The sequence below is a fragment of the Conger conger genome, chromosome 12, assembly GCF_963514075.1.
Source record: "Conger conger chromosome 12, fConCon1.1, whole genome shotgun sequence".
Taxonomy (NCBI): domain Eukaryota; kingdom Metazoa; phylum Chordata; class Actinopteri; order Anguilliformes; family Congridae; genus Conger; species Conger conger.
In genome coordinates this window covers 22,636,781-22,657,910 of record NC_083771.1, presented here as the reverse complement: position 1 = coordinate 22,657,910, position 21,130 = coordinate 22,636,781, and the positions used below count along the sequence as shown (strand labels likewise).

At 40.5% G+C, this 21,130-nt stretch overlaps 2 protein-coding genes across 6 annotated transcripts; one reads left to right on the top strand and one right to left on the bottom strand.

Moving 5' to 3' along the window:
* Positions 1–896: 896 nt before the first annotated feature.
* il7r (interleukin 7 receptor) lies at positions 897–8,069 on the top strand. Of its 3 annotated transcripts, XM_061263350.1 has the most exons (10): positions 897–1,141; positions 1,788–1,802; positions 2,576–2,599; positions 2,994–3,099; positions 3,430–3,587; positions 4,156–4,307; positions 4,455–4,620; positions 4,731–4,824; positions 5,212–5,284; positions 5,936–8,069. In XM_061263350.1, the coding sequence occupies exons 1-10, from the start codon at positions 1,075–1,077 to the stop codon at positions 6,275–6,277; spliced, it is 1,197 nt and encodes a 398-aa protein (XP_061119334.1). In that variant the 5' UTR covers positions 897–1,074; the 3' UTR covers positions 6,278–8,069. The 3 variants fall into 3 exon arrangements, with proteins under 3 accessions (XP_061119334.1, XP_061119335.1, XP_061119336.1); XM_061263351.1 differs by lacking the exon at positions 1,788–1,802; XM_061263352.1 differs by lacking the exons at positions 1,788–1,802; positions 2,576–2,599 and having other exon boundaries at positions 898–1,141.
* capslb (calcyphosine-like b) lies at positions 8,070–17,076 on the bottom strand. 3 transcript variants are annotated; one of them, XM_061263353.1, is made up of 6 exons: positions 16,996–17,076; positions 15,986–16,128; positions 13,885–14,062; positions 13,339–13,548; positions 11,364–11,491; positions 10,124–10,241 (listed from the first exon to the last, which is right to left on the bottom strand). In XM_061263353.1, the coding sequence occupies exons 2-5, from the start codon at positions 16,120–16,122 to the stop codon at positions 11,387–11,389; spliced, it is 630 nt and encodes a 209-aa protein (XP_061119337.1). In that variant the 5' UTR covers positions 16,123–16,128; positions 16,996–17,076; the 3' UTR covers positions 10,124–10,241; positions 11,364–11,386. The 3 variants fall into 3 exon arrangements, with proteins under 3 accessions (XP_061119338.1, XP_061119339.1, XP_061119337.1); XM_061263354.1 differs by lacking the exon at positions 11,364–11,491 and having other exon boundaries at positions 8,070–10,241; positions 13,885–14,065; XM_061263355.1 differs by lacking the exon at positions 11,364–11,491 and having other exon boundaries at positions 8,070–10,241.
* Between the last annotated feature and the right edge of the window lie 4,054 nt (positions 17,077–21,130).

Here is a 21,130-nt window from a genome sequence, read left to right as displayed (position 1 = left end):
CAGTCGGCACGCATCTAACTGCTGCTCATATGACAAAGTCCTGGGGTGCAATAAAGAGAGTTGTGGCAAATCTGGGAATTTTTGAATTGGTTTTCCCAAAACCATGCCTACTGAAGATCAGTAGATGGGGATTGTTACAAAGGTGCATCACTGAGAGGGACCAATTCAAAATGGCATCCTTACAACAAGACAACAAGACACTCATAAGTCAGAGTGAGAATTCTGAAAGGGAAGGGGGAGTTGTTGTGAAGCTTGTTAAATTTGGTTGAGGATCCAGTCACAATGTGATGTCATTCTATCTGTGGCTCACTCTCTGTCACCCACGCACTCTACATGAAGAACCCAATGCAGGGGTACAATTCCACAGTCCAAAGGCCTGCCTGCACACACACATGACATGTGCACATACACACACACACACACATCATACTCTGTTAATACTAAGAATTAGTGGCAGAACTGAGTGAGTAAAACCAAGATTTGAATGTAGGGGTGGAGAGCCATCGGGTGCTTCCTCCTCAGTTACAGCTGTCAGTTGGATAACAGTTTTATAGCCTTAATGCTGTGGTGAAGGGATTGATGAGTTCCTGACCTTGAGATTAACCTGGGAACAAGACAAAGATAAAAGCATTTAGTGAGTTAAACTAATTTGTTCACACACTGTTTGTTTGTTTGTTTCCTGGACTTCAGCTGCAAAAATAGGGTCAAAGTAGTGTTTGGTTTTTTTGTTGTTCTGCTGGCTGCACCGCACGCAAAGTGCTGACACCATTTGGCTGAACCCTAAAATGGTGCTTATTTTCTTCGTTTTTTTCATCTACATTTTTTTCTGCCCTGCAGTCACATAAAAAAGAAGTTCCTGTTATCTACAGACCTCCAAAACCAACCTCTCGCTGTCTCTCACTCGAGCTCTAGCCTTTTCTCTCTGTACCTCCCTCTTCCTCCCTCATGATGCAGAAAACTGCGAGGTGAGAGCTCAGAGCTCAGAGCTCAGCACAGGTCACGGAGCGACGGCAGAATCGGACTTGAATGACTCGTTGACAGCGTTGCCTGAGTCACTGGGATTTGGGGGGAGAGATGTGCTACTGGCCGTGGGCTCTTCTCCTCCCACTAGTGGCACAAGCCCAGAGTGGAAGAGATGGGGGTACGTGTGTTTTTTTTTAATGATTTTGGTTTGTTTTTGTACTTTTACAGTGGTTCAGTGCTTATTCCTTAACTTTGCGCAAAAGATGTATAAGATTGTTTTTGTTCATTTCAGTGAATGCAGAACTCCTACTTATGTTTAAAAATTGAAATCATATGAGTAATACTTGCTCAAATTCATTCCTTATCATTAAAGACTGAATGTGCTAGTAGTTTTTCATTTTGCAGTTATATTGTGTAGCAGATGTTCTCAAGCTCAAATGATGCTAGCTTTAGTTCAAATTATATCTCATCATAAATGAATGCTATTGAAAATGTTTTTTCCTCAGATGGTTTACTTTCAGTGACCAGGTTTCTACAGTTAGCAATTAGGACCCACTAATTTCACTATAATCAATCAGAAAATGGGATCTACCGTCCTGAAGGTCTTCACTCCCCATTCAAAACCTCATTCTCTTTGAGCTGCTAATTAATAGAACCAGGTGTGCCAAGGAGTTTAAATTAAAGGGAGAGCCAGTTTGGGCAGCCCCGATAATGCAATTGTTTGCTTTATTGCACAGTACAGAAACTTGATTTACTTGATTAGATTTGTTTAATTAGGCTTGCACAAAAGGTATATTCTGTTTCTTATATTCTGTTTAATGCAGACGCAGCATTAATTGGTATGATTGGAATGAAAACCTGCATACACACGTCCCTCCATTACTATGAGTTTGAGACCACTGCCTTAGACTGACTGACTGAACATCGCAGGATGTGTGTACTGGGAATTTCATATACTGGGCAATCATTTGGCTGATTCAGTTCACTCAGTGACAGAAGTTAAGTCAATTTAATTGTAGTTTGGTCAAATTTAATTGATAACCATCACATTTATAGTAGCCTATGGTGACATGTCCCAGTGGATTTGTACATGGGGTGGGGTGACAGTAGGCTGAGTGGTCATCTGACAATCAGAGTTGCTGGTTTGATACAGTGTTCTTGAAGCATTCATTGTAAATGGTAAATGGTAAATGGTTTATCCAAAGCACTGTTTGTGTCGGCGTAGTTGCTGGAAAAAGCGCTAAATAAATGCAGTCCATTTACACTGCAAATGTGTTAGTACAGAAGAACATATATCGTAATTCTTAACCATTTAAATAATTGGTATGTGAATAAATAAATTATTAATGAGTAATTAGCTCAGCGTATAACTGGGTACCAGTTCATGTGGCTATGGCATTTATTACAGGATAATAATAGCCGTTGAGGAGACACATAGAAACTACTCATCTGCTTTGAAATGAAAATGGCATGCAATGTTGGTATTTAAGTTCACTTTGTGTTGTACAATGCTGTAATGTTTTATGAATATATGCTCAATAGAATAGGACAGGGGTATACAACATTCATTTGAGGGCCTCAGTGTCTGAAGGTTTTTGTGGTTTCCTTTCAGTCAGCAGCAAACCCTGGGAACAAGGTGGGTAGATTATTCAACCAATGAATTGCTAATAAGTGCTGGAAGATGGCAAACATGTGGCTTTTTTAGGACTGGAGTTTGACCCTGGTTGAGGACATATTTCCTTTTTTAAGTCATGTTGTTCAAAAGTGGAGGAAAAGCATATTCTCTGTGGCCTGGGGAAATCGATTGATGTGGTCTTTGTCTTATTTCATAAACCGGCCTGATTCAGTCTGTTCTTCAGCTGTTGCTAACATTACTGTGAGAGCTGATTACTGTGATTACTGTGTCATATTTTTAGTGCACACATGTACAGTACACACGGACACATACACACACAGACACGTAAGCATGCACACACACACACACACACACACATACACTCACATAACCAAGTTCACATGATCCTCCACAGATCCCGGTGTGGACTGTTCCTCCAACATCAATGTGAGACAGCCCAGCACCTTAACCTGTCAGCTTGATATTGATGATCCTGAAGAGGTGGCAGAAATATCTCTGTGGTAAGAAAGGTCTTCAATCTAAAATGGTATATATTTCATGAAGGTTTTTTGTTTTTTCTAAATTCTAATAATTAATTCTAAATACAAGAAAATTGGTGAATTCACCACGTTCTCTTAAATCTCTTGTATAAGCGATTTAAGAACAAATCTGTTTGTATGTGTGGTTCTTGCATGAGGCTGTATATTACCATTAATGGGAACATATATTTTGAGTTCCTCCATACAGTATATTTACATTATTACTCAGTTTATTACAGTATATTTTTCAGTTTTAAGGCAATATATTTTGTGTCATTACTGCATTTTCCATCGTTGTTTGCTTTATAACAGTAAGTCCAGCCCCAAGACAAATGAAACATGCGAGAGAAAGGAACTGAAGAAAAACACAGTCACATTTCACGACTTGGATATTATGACAAATTATGAGCTCCGTATCCAATTTGAAACGGGGGAATCCTTTCGTAACGAATATGACCTCAAGTCAATAAGTAAGTTTTGTATTTGTCTGTTTTTGTGACTATTCTGTTTTCAACATTGCATCGATCAGGCATTTTGCTAGTTACTGATAATATGAAGCTCTCATAAATTAAAACAAGAAATTCAGAAATGTCTAAATATGACAGCTGGAGGTATGAGACATTGTGCCGATTGCTTAAAATGGGACTCGCCACACTGCTTAAGTAATCAGCATTGTCTCCAAAACCAACATCAAGACTTCTGTAGCATAGTGGTTAAGGTACATGAGTGGGACCCACAAGGTCGGTGGTTCTAATCCCGGTGAAACCACAATAAGATCCGCACAGCCGTTGGGCCCAGGAGAAAGGCACTTAACCCTGCATTGCTCCAGGGGAGGATTGTCTCCTGTTTAGTCTAATCAACTGTATGTCACTCTGGATAAGAGCATCTGCCAAATGCCATTAATGTAATCATCATATTATTGGGTTGATGTGGCTCTGTGTGTAAGTAAATTGAATATTAAAAATTGTACAGGATCATTGAGATTAGAAATGTAGTAATTTCCTTTTTAATGTACACCTCCACTCTGTTTCCACACAGTAAAACCCTCCTCACCATGGATAATAAATGCCACATATTTACAAAAATCAGGAATGGTACCTGTACACATAGGAACACAGTACCAACATACCAACTACCTAACGGGAAAACTCATCTTTGAGCTGGAGATTACTAGTGCCCAAAACACCATGGTAAGAGACTTAACTGTCATAATCTGCTGCAAAGTAGAAATTGAATATATTTACATTTTATTTTTTATAAATGTATTCAAATATTGAACATTTCACATTGGCTGGTATGGGTCTCTCAGGTCATTTTCCCTTTGTGATTTTCAATAGCAAAGTAAACCGGTTCCCTATACCCCTGTGATCATTGAGAGGTCGCATCTGAGACATAACACAAAGTACAGCGTTCGGGTCAGGGCAAGGCCCGATGGCGATTTCTTCAAAGGCACCTGGAGCGAATGGAGCCCATCCGTCAGTTTCCAAACACCCACTCTGCAGGGTAAGCGCACAGAACAACGTACAGAGTTAATTCAACAGACCGCTGGTGTTACATGTATTCTTTCAAAGGTGATTTGATGGTGACCATTTTTGTTTTGTGATCCCGTGCAGACCCTGACGCCTCATTGCTGGTTTACGGGCTCATCGCTGCTTTAGTCATTCTGCTGCTCATTTTCGCCATAGCCATTCTCCGGTGGCATAAAATGTATGTCATCAGAACCGCTCCTCCCACCCACACACCCACCCCATCACTTTGGGGATTTCTGACAGGATGTCAGTGCACATTAACCTGACACCAGATTTCAGCAGATTAGTAAACACATTTCCATTTCTCAAACTTTCCAATAATAAACATTCAAGTGGCAAACTTCAGGTTTGACCCATGCCTGAATTGAAAGTAGCAAATGACATGGGAATGCAGATTTATTTCAAAACTATACACCACAGGATCCATATTTTTGCCTTGATGAAAGATAATTAAGTCAAAATTTGTTGCAGTGCATACACTTGATATTTGGTATATTTTGTTGTAGAAAAGTTGTCTGTAATTGGATTTCATTTTGTGTCTCATGTCTTTAATGTCTTTTTTTAGTATCAGATCCTACATCTGGCCAAGGATTCCAAACCCCAAAAACACACTTCTCCAAATGTACAAGCCAAACAAGGTAAATTCATCTTTTTTTAAAGAAGTAGAAATGTCAATAGTTTTTTGTTATAGAGATGCTGAATGGACAGCTTACCAGATGCAAGTTCCCACAGATGCTCTATGGCCCTGTAGCTCAGCCAGGTGACTGAAACACCTGAGATGCTCTATGACCCTGTAGCTCACCCAGGTCACTGAAACACCTGAGATGCTCTATGGCCCTGTAGCTCACCCAGGTCACTGAAACACCTGAGATGCTCTATGGCCCTGTAGCTCACCCAGGTCTCTGAAACACCTGAGATGCTGAATGGACAGCTTACTAGATGCAGGAGGGAGAGAGGGTGACAGGGCGGCTCCTTTCATACTGTTCCTGCCACCGCACCCTTGTAAAAGAGACAGGATTTTCAGTTTGAATAATGGATAGAGAACATTTTAAAAATCCTTTCAGATGGAAAGAGAGGATTCATTTCTCCCACTTGTTATTTGGCATCATAATTATTGTCAATTTCAATGACCAGATTCGAGAAATGTATCAAATGAATGCGCTGTCAGGAGGGTATGAGCAGCCTGTAGGCGCTGGATCGCCTGCTAAATGAAGGTTTGAGTGAAGTTTCCCCCGTCCCACAAGGAACGCAAAAATAATAACTCTGGACTCTCCGTTTTCCGGTTGCAGACTCTGCCCAAAAGCTTCAACCCTGAAGCTTTCTGCGACCAAATCATCCACCGGGTGGTCCACATTGAAGCCCAGGGAGTGGAGCTGGAGGCTCCCAGAGAGGTCAGGGGCTGGAAAAGAGAGGGCCTGACCGTGTGGAATACCGGCAACCTCGAAGGGCTCCACCTGCTGCCTAAGCCGGGGGCCGAGGAGACGGATGGAGGGGGGGCCCAAACAGCAGGCCTGCTGGACGGGTCGGGGGACGTCCGCGGGGGCAGCTGGCCTCAAACCCCAGCACTCCCCGCGACGGGACGGAGGGACGGAGCCTACATCACCATGTCCAGCATTTTCAACACACAGTGAGCGGGGAGGGAAACAGGGCGGCCATACTCCATGTTTTTCCTGTTGCCGTTCAGGGATGGGTGATCTTTCAGATACGCACATTTCAAATGTGTATTTGCATTTGCATGTATGTATTTCAGAAGTAACACGCATTGCTCACCTCTATTTTTTGTATGGTTTGTACATTTATACCTCTGGCACCTGCACAGTGACCAAAGCAACAGCTCCACCATTTTGATTGTAGTTTATACATTTATACGTTTATACATTGTTTGAGATACATATCTTTTTCCCTATTTGCCTGTGTGTGGTGCCTCCATTTCACACCTGTTTCAAAGACACAATGTGTGCGCTGCTACAATAGGCCAATTAATTCTGGGCAAGAACCAATCACGGTCCCACACCTCCTCTGCTGCGGGACTCAGGCTATTCCTTGAACAAACCGACCCTGCAACAGGACACTAGCAGAAACACTGCTTTCTGATCTCCGGGGCTTTGCAAGAGGAGGCAGTTTGGTCATAGGGAATCTGAGAAGCCTGGAGGCAGGACTGAGCGAAGGAAAGGGAGGAGAGAATAGAGGTCCCAGAATGCCTGCCACTCATTTGCACTTTCCACACTGGACGATGAAGCACCCAACATAAATGCTGCTGGATCACAAGGACTGACAATACTCTTACAATACTCAATACTGGGACCGGGAATAACTTTATGTTCACTTGTATTTCTAACCCTTTTTAGATTTGGGGGTTTACAGCTCCCATCCTGGAGGGCCACGCATTTTTATATCAATTCTGACTTAAGATAAGATATACTTTATTCAATCCTGTGGGGCAATTTGTCCTCTGCAACAAACCCACCCTTCCAAGTCACTAAGCAGTGGACAGGCACAGTGTATCACCTGGAGACAGTTCAGAGGCGATTGCCTTGAAAGGATCTCAAATTCTTGTCTTTGGTGTGTTAATGCATTTAAGCATTTATATAAGTCATTGATTGGCTGTAGATTCACCACACAGGGCCTAAATTGGCTTCTGACTGAACGGAAACCAGAAAAACCTGCAGACACTGTGAGACTGGAATTTGAGACCCTACAGGTTACCTCTGGTAGTAGACTGTATCTACCAGAAGACAACTTGCTGGAGTCGACTCTGTACTACACCAATATGCTTGTAGTAAAACCTGCAGTGGAACACACTGTTGCATATTGGGAAGGCTGTTCACATCTCATCATTTAAACTCCTACCATTAAACCTTTACTGGTTACAGAGCAAGGTGTAGGCTAGCATGTCAAGGACAGATGTCAAAGTATTTAGACTTTCTATAACTGATAGCAATGGATTATCTTAATTTGAAGTCATTTTAAATATTTATGTGGGTAGTTTGTTGTTTTTGCTCTTTCAGTTTGTTGTCTTCTTTCTGTATATGCATTTTGGATGTACCTTAGATTTCAATGCAACGCAATTATGTATTCAGTTGAAAACCCCTTTATTCAGCATTAAAATGACTGACGATAACTTGATCCACTCCACCGCACAATGCTTCTGTTATTCTGCTTTTGTTATCAGAAGTGGAATTAAACTAATAATTGGTATGATCATGCCAAAAAGGACAAAACACAGTCTATGCATAAAATGGTATTCATGAATAATTAAATGAAAATGAACTCAGCTAAAGTAAATTCTGTTCTTTTCACACGTAGCGTCATGTAAAATGCCTCATCACAAATTCAAAAGAGATGCAGAAAATACTGAATGTTAGCTTTTGTGAGTTCAATGCCAATGTATTTTCAGATTTAATAAACATTTACACTGCTTTACCAGTCTGGTGGTGGTCTGGTCCCTGTAATAACCCAACACACATGTAAGTAAATTATGAACATTGCTATACCATGGTTAAGATCTTTATTTGGCATTTCAATATCTACAATTATAAGAACAGGACGCATTGATTGTAGTACAGCAGTGAAACACACTTTAACACTGACAACAGTAAATGCTATGATTTAAGGCTGCAAGCATTGCAGGCATTTTGGGGCTAGAGATACAGTTAATGAATATGAATGTGCCCCAAACAAGGAAAGAGCAGCAGACACCAAGGCATTGAACACAGAACTGGCACAATCCTTTCCTTCACTGCCACAACTGCTGCATCTGTACACTGCATGAGCATTTTGCAGCATTTCTGTACGAGTCATTTTGAGCATATTTCAGTTTAAGAGTAGGGAGAGCACTCCCGTGATGCAACAAGAGCACAAACTCAACAGATCATCTGCCGATATGAAATTATATCATCCGCTGCACACGGAAGGGAAAAGTACAAATCCGGGTTTGAGTCCTGGATGGAAAGCAATTTCAGGAAAGTCCCTATGTTTTGTATATGTAAAAGTTCATATTTGTACAGATTTTTACCTATTATTTTACATAGTTATACAGGGAGTTCCTACTGAAACGGAGGTGTCGTTTCCAATCTTTCTTTCAGAGGGGCCTGCCATGATAATGTGTGTGCATGTTTGTGTGTGTGCACAATTGTGTGTATGTGTTCATTTACACCAAATGTAAACTTACCACAAGCATATTATTTCATGTTGTAGCTTCAGTGCATGAACTGATTCAAACCTTCGGGGTAAAAATCTGCATAGCCAACTGCTGTGCTACATGGAAATCTGTTCTCAAGATGAAACAGATTTTAATGGTTTCATGCATCATGTTAAACTTAGTCTGAAAACATATTGTTGTTGGAAAAAAACACTACATCTACCACAATGTCCTATAATTTCTGTTAAAACTATTACATCTTCCCCTATTTTCAATAAATTATCTGAAAATATACCTCTTTGTACAACTGTAAAAGGTTGTCAAGTCAAGTATCCAAAAATGTATGTGATTATACGTAGAATTCATGCAGAAGTCAATCTCAGTTAATTGTGTCCATGCTACTAGCACTTTTAGTAACGTGTAGTTTTTCTACAATTAGCCAAAGAACTTTAATAGTGCATCATACAGAATGTCCATTGAGAAGTGTTCTGTGATCATTCTCTTGATTTATATTAATGCAGTTTTTTTTATATTTCACTGTACATACTGTATATAGTTACATATTTTGCAAGTAGGCTGTTTACAGACCACAAAAAGATGACATTAGTCTTGTTTGTACTGTACCTATCAGCCATCAGTGAAGTTTAATAAGCTGGACTTACAGTACTCAGATATACTGTACAGAATGGTAATTTGCATACTGACAAAATGAGTGAAGTTTCAGCAGTTTGCTTCTGCAAATGTAAGCCACATAATCACTTAAGTATTCCCCTCTAAGAGAAAAGGAACAGATAAACTAGCACACACATTGCCCACAAACGGTTGTCCCATTGTTTCCTAACCTAAAGAGCTGCTGGTCTTACTATCTCATAACCTTTCAGCGTTTAGAGAACATGACTACCTGCAGACAATGCAACCTTACCCAGTTTGTACTGCTGGTCTGGTCTGCTAACATTCCTCTAGTCCAGGAATGCCCAGCCCCTGTTCCTGGAGAGCTACCGTCCTGTAGGTTTTCACTCCAATCCAAACAAAGCACACCTCGTTCAACAGAGATCTCATTGTGCTGCTGATTAATACAATCAGGTGTATCAATTCAGGGTTGAAATGAAAACCTATAGGAATGTAGACGGCCAAGAAAAGTTTACTGAAAAGCCCTATTGATTCTGAAATGCTAACATGGTATTAACAACTTTCTTCATTTGCACAACATGTCAAAAACCCAAATAATCAAAATTGGTTTTACACGAAAATAAGTTAAACACCTTTCACATTTCTTCATTATGTCCTGGTAAACAGCGGTGAGATAACAGCTCTTAAAATATATATTTTAAGTTCCATATAGATTGTAGAAGTCATAGTTTCCAGGCCATCTTCATCATCAAAATGAAGTACGCATCACTGTCGATAGAGGCACTGACTCCACAGTAGTAGTTCAAAAACTCTTCTTTGGTGACCTTCAGTAAAGGAGGAATAGACAGAATGTGTGTCTTATTGAATTGTAAGGATGCAGCACACATAACAGGAATGCTCAGACTGTTGCAGGGGATTACAACAAAAACACCTTAACATCTACAGTCTACTGATTGCTTTCAGAAGGAAGATGTCTGCCATGTTTTACAAACCTACACAGCCAATCCATGTTAACTACAGGAGCAGGAACAGAACCAGGAACCCAGAGGCTTGAACACAGTGAATATGCCCAGAGAGAAAACACATCTAGCCCTGAGGTAGCAGGCTAGGGACTAATACACACTATCAAGAAAGTCCGTCTGAATGAGGCTCGTAATGAGACTTCAAATCATAGTAGAAAATATTAGTTTGCATTAAGTTACTTCTTGCTTGAAAAGTTAAATTAGCCCATTGGCAAATCTTGAAATGAGTGAAACTGTCTCACCTGATTGGCAATATTTTTGTCAGTCAAAAACAGCAATAGAAATAAGTCTAAATATTAGAATAAAATACCGGAGATATGACTAGCTCATTGGCCAGTTACTAATCTCCATTATCAAATAGTTTGATTAAAAAACTCTGAGGCTGGCCAGATTCAACTGAACATTAGTATCTAATTAATCTATTAGTATCAGACTAACATATTTATAAACAACATTTGTAATGTTTTAATTCTTCTAGAAGGGTTAAATGTTGTTCTATCTCCAGATATGCTATCATCCCAGAGTGTCAGATCATCTTGAACCATTTTATGATTCCTTTTCAATTGTACTGACACTGACAATAATAACATTAATACCAGTTATTAATTTCCTGTTCTTATATTCAACAAGTAATTGTCTCTGCACAAAGGGAGTAACTCACAAAGATGGTGTATTATGAAAGTAACCTGACACCTAATAAACCTATGGGCAAATATGAGTCAATTTTTCGTGAGCTGCTAAACACCAACTACCAGGAAACACCGTGGAAAGGACAGTGAAAAACCCACCATGTTAGTTAGCTAACTGTCAGAAATAAAGGTTATGCGAAGACAAGGAGGGTAAGAGAGAATGAAACTTTCACGTGTTAAAATGTTAGCCGAGCCCTGCTGCACTGTCAGGATCCCGGGGGTCAGGGGTCGTTACCCTAGAGATCAGGCGTCAAGCCTTTAGTTTAGTTTCCAGGCATTTCTCATCATTACGATAAAGTAGACGTCCGTGTCAATGGACGCGCTGACACCTGCGTAGTAATTCATAAACTCTTCCAGTGTGACCTACAGTGGTGATGAACACATATCAGCATGTTACATCCCTATGACCTACAGTGGTGATGAACACATATCAGCATGTTACATCCCTATGACCTACAGTGGTGATGAACACATATCAGCATGTTACATCCCTATGACCTACAGTGGTGATGAACACATATCAGCATGTTACATCCCTATGACCTACAGTGGTGATGAACACATATCAGCATGTTACATCCCTATGACCTACAGTGGTGATGAACACATATCAGCATGTTACATCCCTATGACCTACAGTGGTGATGAACACAAATCACAAATCAGCAGTCATCTGGCAGTTGGAGGGTCGCCGGTCCAATCCCACCCTGGGTGTGTCAAAGTGTCCCTGAGCAAGACAACCCCCACCCACAACTGCACATGATGACCTGGTTGGTGCGAGTGTGTGAATGGGCGTATGAAACTGTAGAGCGCTTTAGATAAAGGCGCTATAAAAATGCAGACCATTTACCACCTACAGGGATAAGGAACACACATCATCATCTACACCTGTATGATCTACAGTGATGACAAGGAACACAAATCACCATCATTTATTTAATACTTTGATATAATTTCCTTGATGAAAATATTACTTTTTGGGCAATTTTTCAAGCAATTGTGTCATGAACCTGTACACTGACTTTTCTTGCTTGTATTTGGAGAAGCAGAAACTTTGCAGCGTTGGTTAATGTTTGCACTACCATCTGCAGGTGAAACCTCAGTATTACATTGAACCAAAACCATGCACAGTGTCAAAGACCAGAACCACAATAAAGAGCTTGTTAACGTCATCAAACACTGCTACAGTGGGTACATTATCAGCTACTGCCCAGCTAAACTGCATCAACATTAGAGAATTATGTCTGCGCACAGAGAAGACAAACAGTAAACAATTGTACTAATCAAGGTCAAAATGGTTGATTTGTAGAATCGGATGTGTAACTGCATGGTTGGAACAAAAGCCTGCACTCACACTTGCCCTTTCTAGGAAAGATTGAGTATCCCTGCTGTACACACACACACACACACACACACACACACACACACACACACACACACATTTGACTGAATCGTTCATACTTGTGCTGGAAACATGATTTAGATCAGCCCTGTGCATAAAGAGCACATTCTGATTACATTCCAATCACTATTATCCAGAATTATCCAGAGCAACGTACAGCAGTTGGGAGTTACTCTCAGGAATACGAAATCAGGAATACAAAATTGAGATATCAGCCAGAAGGCACAGATGATTATTCATAATTAGTCAATGTAATGTTAAAAAAACAACATTTTCATTGTAACGAAAGGAACCCCCATTAGACAGATAACCTTCACACAGCTAAACCTATAACATGACCCCAAAAGTAAACTCAAAGATAACCTTTACACAGCTAAACCTATAACATTAGCGCAAATGTAAATCCAAAGATAACCTCTACACAGCTAAAACTATAACATTACCCTAAAAGTAAATCCAAAGATAACCTCTACACAGCTAAACCTATAACATTACCTCAAATGTAAATCCAAAGGTAACCCACACCCTAAGCTGGCCAGAGGAGAACAGCATGTAAAATGTGCTATGCAAATCACACCTGGCAAAGTAATATGAAATATTTTTGAATTCAAATACTTTTCTACGCTTTACTGAGTTTGTCTCTCAAAAAGGTACAAACACTGCCTTCTGGTCCTCTTGGTTGGCTCAGTTGCACCAGGCAAGATCAATCGAGCAGAGAAAAGTATTTGAATCCAAAACACTTTTTTTTATGTATTATTACGTATTTGACCCAGGTCTGATGGATTTCATATTTCAGGTGCTCCCATACCTGTCCGTCTTTGTCGTAGGGAGAGTCAAAGCTGTCCAGGAACTTTCGGAAAACCTGCTCCTCTGTCCACTCCCCGTTCTGGTATTTGGGGTGGCACTTGGCGTTGTACACCCCTTTCAGGTCATCGATCGTGATCACCCCGTCGCCTGTCTTGTCGAGCTTCCGGAAGGCCTGCATGATCACTTCCTTTCTGGCGTTAGACATGGGCGGCTGCAAAAATAGGAACTTTCAAACAGCCACCACGATCCATTCAGTCAACATTAAAGATGCTGTGAAAATGCTCTCATCGATTAGACACATGTAAGTAACCCACAGAAATGACCTAATGTAATTACAATGTGTGGGTTTAACCATGGTAATGCAATATACTGCAAATAGAAGAAGAGAATCTCCGAACACACATCGGACCTTAACACGGACGGGCTACGACAGCAGAAGACCAATAGATCAAAAAATATAAGTGCAATAAATACCTAATAAAGTGGACGCTGAATGCATACTGTCCGGTTCCTATCCCAAACTGAGCATTAAAACTGACACACGAACCCTGAGCGTGAGAAGGAACTCATCGAAGTCGATGAACCCGCTGCCGTCCCTGTCAAAGTGCTGGAAAAGCTTCATGGCCTCCTCCTTCTCGATGAGGACTCCGTAGTCGTTCAGACCCTTCATGAACTCCTTCATGTCCAACGTGCGGTTGTTATCGTCGTCCATTATCTTAAAGGTCCTGCTCAGAGACGAGGAAGAGGAAAGAGCCGCCCTCACGCAACTTTCTAAATGATTCGTTACCGTTTACTCTCAAAGCCGACATCCATTTTCTAGGCAAGCATTGGATATTATCAGGGAGATTCAAATGTTACTGAGATTTACATTGCCCTTTTAGTCTAGAATGAAATTGTATAATATGTTGACATGTGTCTCTGCCTTTCACATAAATGTGAAATTAACAAGTAAATAAATGCTGTCTGAACTGACGAGCACAATCAATATGCCCAGGAGAATTGACAAAAACCAGAATAAATAGTGAATATATCCATGAAAATTTATCTTCAAATGGCTGAATTTACAAAATGCCAGTGACACCTTTGCCAACCTGAACACTCATAATGCCTGGACAAATGTTTACAGGATCTGACACTGTGTAGAAAGCGACATTTAGATCAGTTTCAAATGAATGTCCTCAGGACTGCAAAGCCAAAAACAATTACTTTAAAAAGCATCTCTTTGCATAAAGTGGTGGGAGTGGGCATTCACTGAAATGACTGCAGTTGAGAAAAAAATAGTATTAATAATAAAATAGGAGTGTGACCCCAGGAACCGATGAACTCTATACTCTACAGCCACACCTACAATCAGGAGGAGTCCCTGTGTCAGGGAAAGCCTGATATGGGATGTAAATATCTAAATCGAATCTATAATATAGTAGTTTCGCTCTCTGTTGTTGAAATTACATATTCATGTGATTATTTCATTATTAATTGCTTATCATATTATTAATTGCTTATCCTTTACTAATTGCTTATACTATTATTGGTTGCTTATGCTGGAGTGATCCAGAGCATACACACTTATTAAAGTATCATAACTTGCTTTGTATTAATGGAAACTATTTTCTGTAAACTGTGTGAGTTGAGATGTCCCTTTTCCTTCTCTGCCCTGCGGGCCTTGAAGGCCACAAGGCACTGCGAGGCATAGAAACAGCATGGTATCTGTCTATTTGAGAAGGAGCTGGTGCCTGTGATTCTCACAGATCATCAACATTCAGCGTCGACAGAATGTTGATCTGGGGAGTATCTCTCCCTAGAGACTGGGAGTATCTCTCCCTGGAGACAGGGAGCTTAAACAAGATAAGCGAGGGCCCTTCAGAATATTCCCAAAATATACATTCACGTGGACAGATACCTTAAGGGAGGAGAAAGTTAAGAAACATCTGTTGCAAGGAGAAGAGGTGTGGATTGTCTTTGAATATTGATTATTGGAAATACTAATGAATACTAATGAAGGGGCGTACATTTGTTGCGCTCTGCGCATACATATATCCAGACAAAGGTCCTGGAACCTTTGTCCTTGTTTTTGCATGTAACTTAGACCCTATGCGCATAGTAAAGATTGGATTTTATTTACTGTCTCTGTCTCTGAGTGTTTTCTTACAGGAATAAATTAAAATTCCCACCACACTCTTAGCAGCCACGCCTACAATCTACAGCAGAAGGATGCTCACTGAGTATCGAGGGCAAAGAATTGGGGCAATCTGGCCCCACAGCCACTGGTGGAGTAGACACACACATGGGATTAAAATCCTGCTTCTTTGCACAGTCAGGTCTAAGACCAGGAGTCCCCACACCGAGACAAAGAGCTTATTAAGAAAACAAACAAAAACCTTCTCCTATTACCCTCACAATTTTCACCTGGGCCCTGGAAGCTGTAAGGAAAGGATTTTCTTTTTTTTTCTTTTTTTATGAGCAATAAAACGCCAGTGAAAGCTTGGGCCCTGATTGGCAGGTGCAGATGAGCCACACACGACTGAATTTAGTCCAGGACTGCACTCAGTGTGTGTCCGTGAAACCGTGCTGAAACGCACTGAAAAGCAGCAGACATGGCGGTCCTCCAGGACTCGAGCTCGAGGTCCCTGCCCCAAAGCCACGCTCACCTGCCGAGCCCCTTGATTCCGGAAGACCCTCTGGCCAGACACTGCAGTCTCAGGCGCTCCACGGGGTCTGCGCACGTGGACAGCTTCTGCTTGGCGTTCATCGCCATCTCGCGGTCGTGCCGAGACGTACCTGCCATTGTCTTCTGCGTCACAAAAACACAAAATTCATCAGAAAAAAACTGACGTCACAAAAGAGGTGGAAAATCCTGAAGGAGGATTGACTCATTCATTGGAGGAAGAACTGAAGAACTGCTGGCTGAGTTCATTGGTGGAAGAAATATATGGCAGGACAGACTTTTACTTTCTGACCTCTGGACTTTCCACCTCTGCAAAAGCAATGCATTGAATTTCAGACTGCTATAAACAAAAAATAAACAGTAAACAATAGAATTACTCTCAGAAACATTGACTGTAGCATTACTGTACAGTACATAGCCAAGCCAAACAACTTAAAACTGATGCAAAGAATAGACTCAGTACAAAAATGGACCACAAAAAAATATATGAAGCACAAACACAAACGTATAAGAGTATGTTAGTAACCAGTGCTGTCAGTGATGCTTCTTCATGAACCCATTTTTACAGTGGAACTTTGGTTCACGTTTACAGCTCTGAGTTACATTTTATCCTATTTAGGGCTGCTTCAGGAAGGAAACTTGGGACATATTCTCTTATTACGCACAGGGTTGTGTTATCCAGCACACTGCCAAAATTGTATACCTCTACAGACTAACAAATATAAAGTAGTGCTTTTCTAATAACTACATTCTTGTCGATGGCACAAAATAGCACAAACACTAGCTAATGTTAGCTAGCTGTTCTTACAGTAACTTAGCAAAGTCTGCAAACAAAGGTGCCGGTGCTAGCTAACGTTAGCATGTTTACAGCGGGTTGTCAGTAGGCGAAGTTGCGCGTTCATTAACCAGCTATACTTTATTCCCCTCTAAAGTTAATTACTTGCAATATAATAACTCGTGAGTTCATAACTAACTTCTCCAACTATTCCTTACCTTGGTAAAATGCTTCAACCAGAAGTCTTCCTAGTTCGACAGTAGGTCGTTCTGTCCAACGAACATTCTGCAGCGTTCCCCAGCAACTTCTGTTTCCATGGAAATATACACATACTGGCGTAGACGATGACGAAAACACCCAGTAATGTTCGCATCCAGTGTTGTTGGTAATTCATCTTTGCTTTAAATGATGACCCGACGTTCTTTGTAGATTCTTTGTGAATAATAAACAACATTGCTGGCAGTTGATGCTGAAGCGCCATATTTTGAGGCTCAAAACTAGTGTTGTAATACAGTAATATCATTGAGTAGCCAAAGTTGTATGTCTCGCTTCTTAACATAGAATTTGCAAGAATTAGTTCCTATATTATTACCAATATTATTTTCCTGACAAAAGTTATGTAGGTACAGTTGTGTTCAAATAAACAGCAGTGCATTAGAAAAAGTGAATAAAGTGCAAATATTTTTTAATAGCTTTTAGTTCCATATTTCAAATGTAGTGGAAACATTACGCATTCAATTCCAAATCAAAGCATCAACAAATTTGATCAAGTCTGCATTATTCTTTTACAGGAAGCAAAGAAAAGGAATATTAATCTGTTTTTTAAAAATGGCAGTCGAATGGCAGTGGCATTTTTCTCTTCAAACTCAAACACTTACTGCGTAAACTGAAGACATTTTTCAAGATTTAACTTCTCTATAAATTACTGAACTAATATTTAGTTGCATAACCATTGTTTTTGATAACTGCTGCGTATCTGCGTTGCATCGAGTCAACCAACTTCTGGCACCTAGAAACAGGTATTTCAGCCCAGGATGAACGGACTACATTCCACAGTTCCTGTGAATTTTTAGGTTTTGCTTCAGAAACTGCATTTTTAATGTCACCCCACAAGTTTTCAATGGGGTTGAGGTTGGGGGATTGAGCTTGCCATTCCATTACCTCAATCCTTTTTGTCTGGAACCAAGATGTTGCTCGCTTACTTGTGTGTTTGGGGTCATTGTCTTGTTGAAACACCCATTTCAGGGGCATTTCCTCTTTGGCATATGGCAATATAATCTCTTCAAGTATTTTGATGTATTCAAACTGATCCATGATCCCTGGTATACGATAAATAGGTCCAACACCATAGTATGAAAAACATCCCCATACCATGATTTTTGTGCCACCATGCTTCACTGTCTTCACAGTGTACTGTGGCTTCAATTCAGTACCCGGGGGTCGTCTGACGTACTGTCAACGATCACTAGACCCAAAAAGAACAATTTTACTCTCATCAGTCCACAGAATGTTACGCAATTTCTCTTTGGGCCGATGTGTTTCTTGGCAAATTTTAACCAATTCTGCACATGCCATTTTTTCAACAATGGTGCTTTACGGGGGCTTCTTGCTGATAGTTTAGCTTTGACCAAACATCTTCTGATTGTAACAGCACATACAGGTGATTGTAGAACATCTTTGATCTTTCTGGAGCTGATGAATGGCTCAATCTTTGCCATTCTGACTATTCTTTGATCCATTATAACAGTAGTTGCTCGTTTTCTTCCGCATTTTGGGGTTTTGTTGCCATTTTAAAGCATCCTATAATTTGTTGCACTTCTTTAAAGGTTTCCCCTCTCCAATCAACTTTTTAATCAAATGACGTTGTTCCACCGAACAATGCTTGGAATGGCCCATTTTACTTAGCAATACAGAAGGAAACGTGTAATTTATTTATAACAATGTGTGAAACATTTGCTTCCCTTCTTCCTTAATAAAGGACAATTATGACACTCGTTTTCTCAGGTGACACTTGTTTTTTGAACACGCCCCTTTCAATGAATGAGTCAGCGTGCATGTCATGACAGGTGGGTCTGTTGTTTTTCTATTGCACTATTACATCTCGAAGTAAATTATTTGCCATGCAGAAATATCACTACTATTAATAACAGTGGTTCATCAGGTTACTGATGTTGCACTGGTATTTTCTTGAACACAACTGATGATGGCAAAACAATAATTTATGCAGCTTAAATATTGTGACAAAAACCTGTAAAATGTGGGTGCAGTTCAGTATGACGGCCAAGATGTTCTTTATTTTAGCCAAAAGGATGGTATACAAAATCGCTGAGATATATCTTTTAGTATGTAGGGGAAAATTCACAGAACAAAAGATCTCCCTCCTAAAAGCATGATAAACAATCACAAGTCAAAATCAGACTCCACAGTGTATCAATATATACATATTAAAGTACGATATGTACCCTGTATAGTTTCAAACTGATTAACTGCAGACACGGGCAGAGCGAGATATGACTTGACAGCTGATTTCTCCGGAATGTTTTATGCCAGAAGTGTATCTATATGCAAGTGACTTATAATCACTATATCCCATGTACGCTGCTTGTTATCAAATCAAATGAACCTAGAACACTATACTGAGCTTATGAAAACGCAAGAAACCACAGTGAAAACTGTTGAAATGAGAGCAAAGACTGCAAAGAATGAAACGTACATTTACTCCCTTAGAAGAGAATAATTAATCAAATGTTTAGTATGTCTGTATATTAGAAAAGTATATTAGAAGTGAATATTAATGAAATGTTTAGTATGTCTGTATATTTTCAATGATTACTGCTGCTTAGTTTGTCTTATAAAAGCGAAAGATACAAAGTGACGTGTATGGATGACGTGTGTGTTAGAGGGGGGGCATCCAGAACTTTATGAGGTCTGGTAGTTTGCCAAGAGTAGGTGCAGGGTGAAGTGAGGACAGGGGGAGTCCTGAACTTTGTTCGTAGTTGGCAGAACGCCCTGAACTTTGTACAGAGTTTGTAACATCTTGGCTGTGGGGGGCCTGAAGGCTCTCCTGGGGAAGGTTGTGGGGAGGGAACCAATGCTGGACATATTCGAGCAGGCTGACTTTGTCCAACCAACAGCAGTGGATGGTGGGCCATTTGACAATGTACATGCTGCGCAGGTGGAGGCTGATAACCGAAAGGGACTGAACACCATGACACACAGGGAGTTTGTGGATCATGTGGCTCATGCTGTAGAGAGACAGCAAGAAGAGGGCAAAAAGCTGGAAGATCAAGCAAAAGACATTCAAAGAAAACTACTGTGCAGGTGAAGGAGCTGGAAGCCAAAGAACAAAAGCACCCCCCACACCCAAACCATGGAGCAGCCCGATGGCGCCCCGGCCAGCGGTGGTCTACAACTTTTCCGGCATCCCTCACCCAGTGGCCATGTAAGGTAATATACAAGGGGGGGGAACTACAAATGGGTGGGAACCAAATGAAGGGAGGCCCAGGGAATGGTGGGCAAACCAATCAGGGGAAAGGGCAGCAGAATCGGCGCAATTTTGATGATGCTGGTAGGGGTAGTATTTATGATAGCTGGTATTTCTCTGATTCTAATTGGAGTACATAATCAAAATAAAAATAAAAGTAAACTTGGTGAACTTAGACAGAGTAGTAACACATAGAGCCAGATGCCTTCCTAAAGGTTCTTTGTCTCTTTTTATTTTCCTGCTCATGTGAGCTTGTGGGTGAGGGACGTTGTCCCCGGTATTTGTATTTTGGTTTGTGTTTTTTTCCTGAGCTGCGTCTCATGGTTCTTTATTTCCATGCCTAGTGTTTTTTCTGGGTTGTATGTTGTTATTTTGGTTGGGGTGTTCGCCCCGTTTTTTAGGGTCACTTTATTCCAGCTTACAACTGGGAGTGCCAGAAGCACCAACAGTGCCCCAGCGGACCCAGTACGAGAACGGACCAAACTATACAGGGTACATATCATACTTTAATATCTATATATTGATACACTTTTAGCATACATCGTCAAGAGTTTTGGAGGAACCAGCCTGCTCACTAAGGTGGAGTCTGATTTTGACTTGTGATTGTTTATCATGCTTTTAGGAGGGAGATCTTTTGTTCTGTGAATTTTCCCCTCCAAGTAATCTTCATATATTATGGTTTTGCTGTGAATGGGGAATGTTAAAGAATGTTTTAATGTTAATTTTGTATTTTGGTGCCATTTCATCAGAGAGGTGAATAAATGTGTTTCAGCATCAAATTTAATCCCTTACGTATCGCCCCCTTTTTTAACACAAGCGAGAAAATGACATACCCAAAGTAAAATAGTCACGATTCTTGAACCCCTTTT

What these genes read in the sequence shown, in the direction of transcription:
- il7r (XM_061263350.1), top strand. Translation starts at nt 1,075, where the DNA reads ATGTGCTACTGGCCGTGGGCTCTTCTCCTCCCACTAGTGGCACAAGCC. An exon ending in CAGCAAACCCTGGGAACAAG is followed by an intron (nt 2,600 to 2,993) that starts GTGGGTAGATTA and finishes GATCCTCCACAG; the next exon opens with ATCCCGGTGTGGACTGTTCC. An exon ending in CCAAACACCCACTCTGCAGG is followed by an intron (nt 4,621 to 4,730) that starts GTAAGCGCACAG and finishes GATCCCGTGCAG; the next exon opens with ACCCTGACGCCTCATTGCTG.
- capslb (XM_061263354.1), bottom strand. Translation starts at nt 16,122, where the DNA reads ATGGCAGGTACGTCTCGGCACGACCGCGAGATGGCGATGAACGCCAAG. An exon ending in GGAATCAAGGGGCTCGGCAG is followed by an intron (nt 14,066 to 15,985) that starts GTGAGCGTGGCT and finishes CTCGTCTCTGAG; the next exon opens with CAGGACCTTTAAGATAATGG. An exon ending in AGTTCCTTCTCACGCTCAGG is followed by an intron (nt 13,549 to 13,884) that starts GTTCGTGTGTCA and finishes CTATTTTTGCAG; the next exon opens with CCGCCCATGTCTAACGCCAG.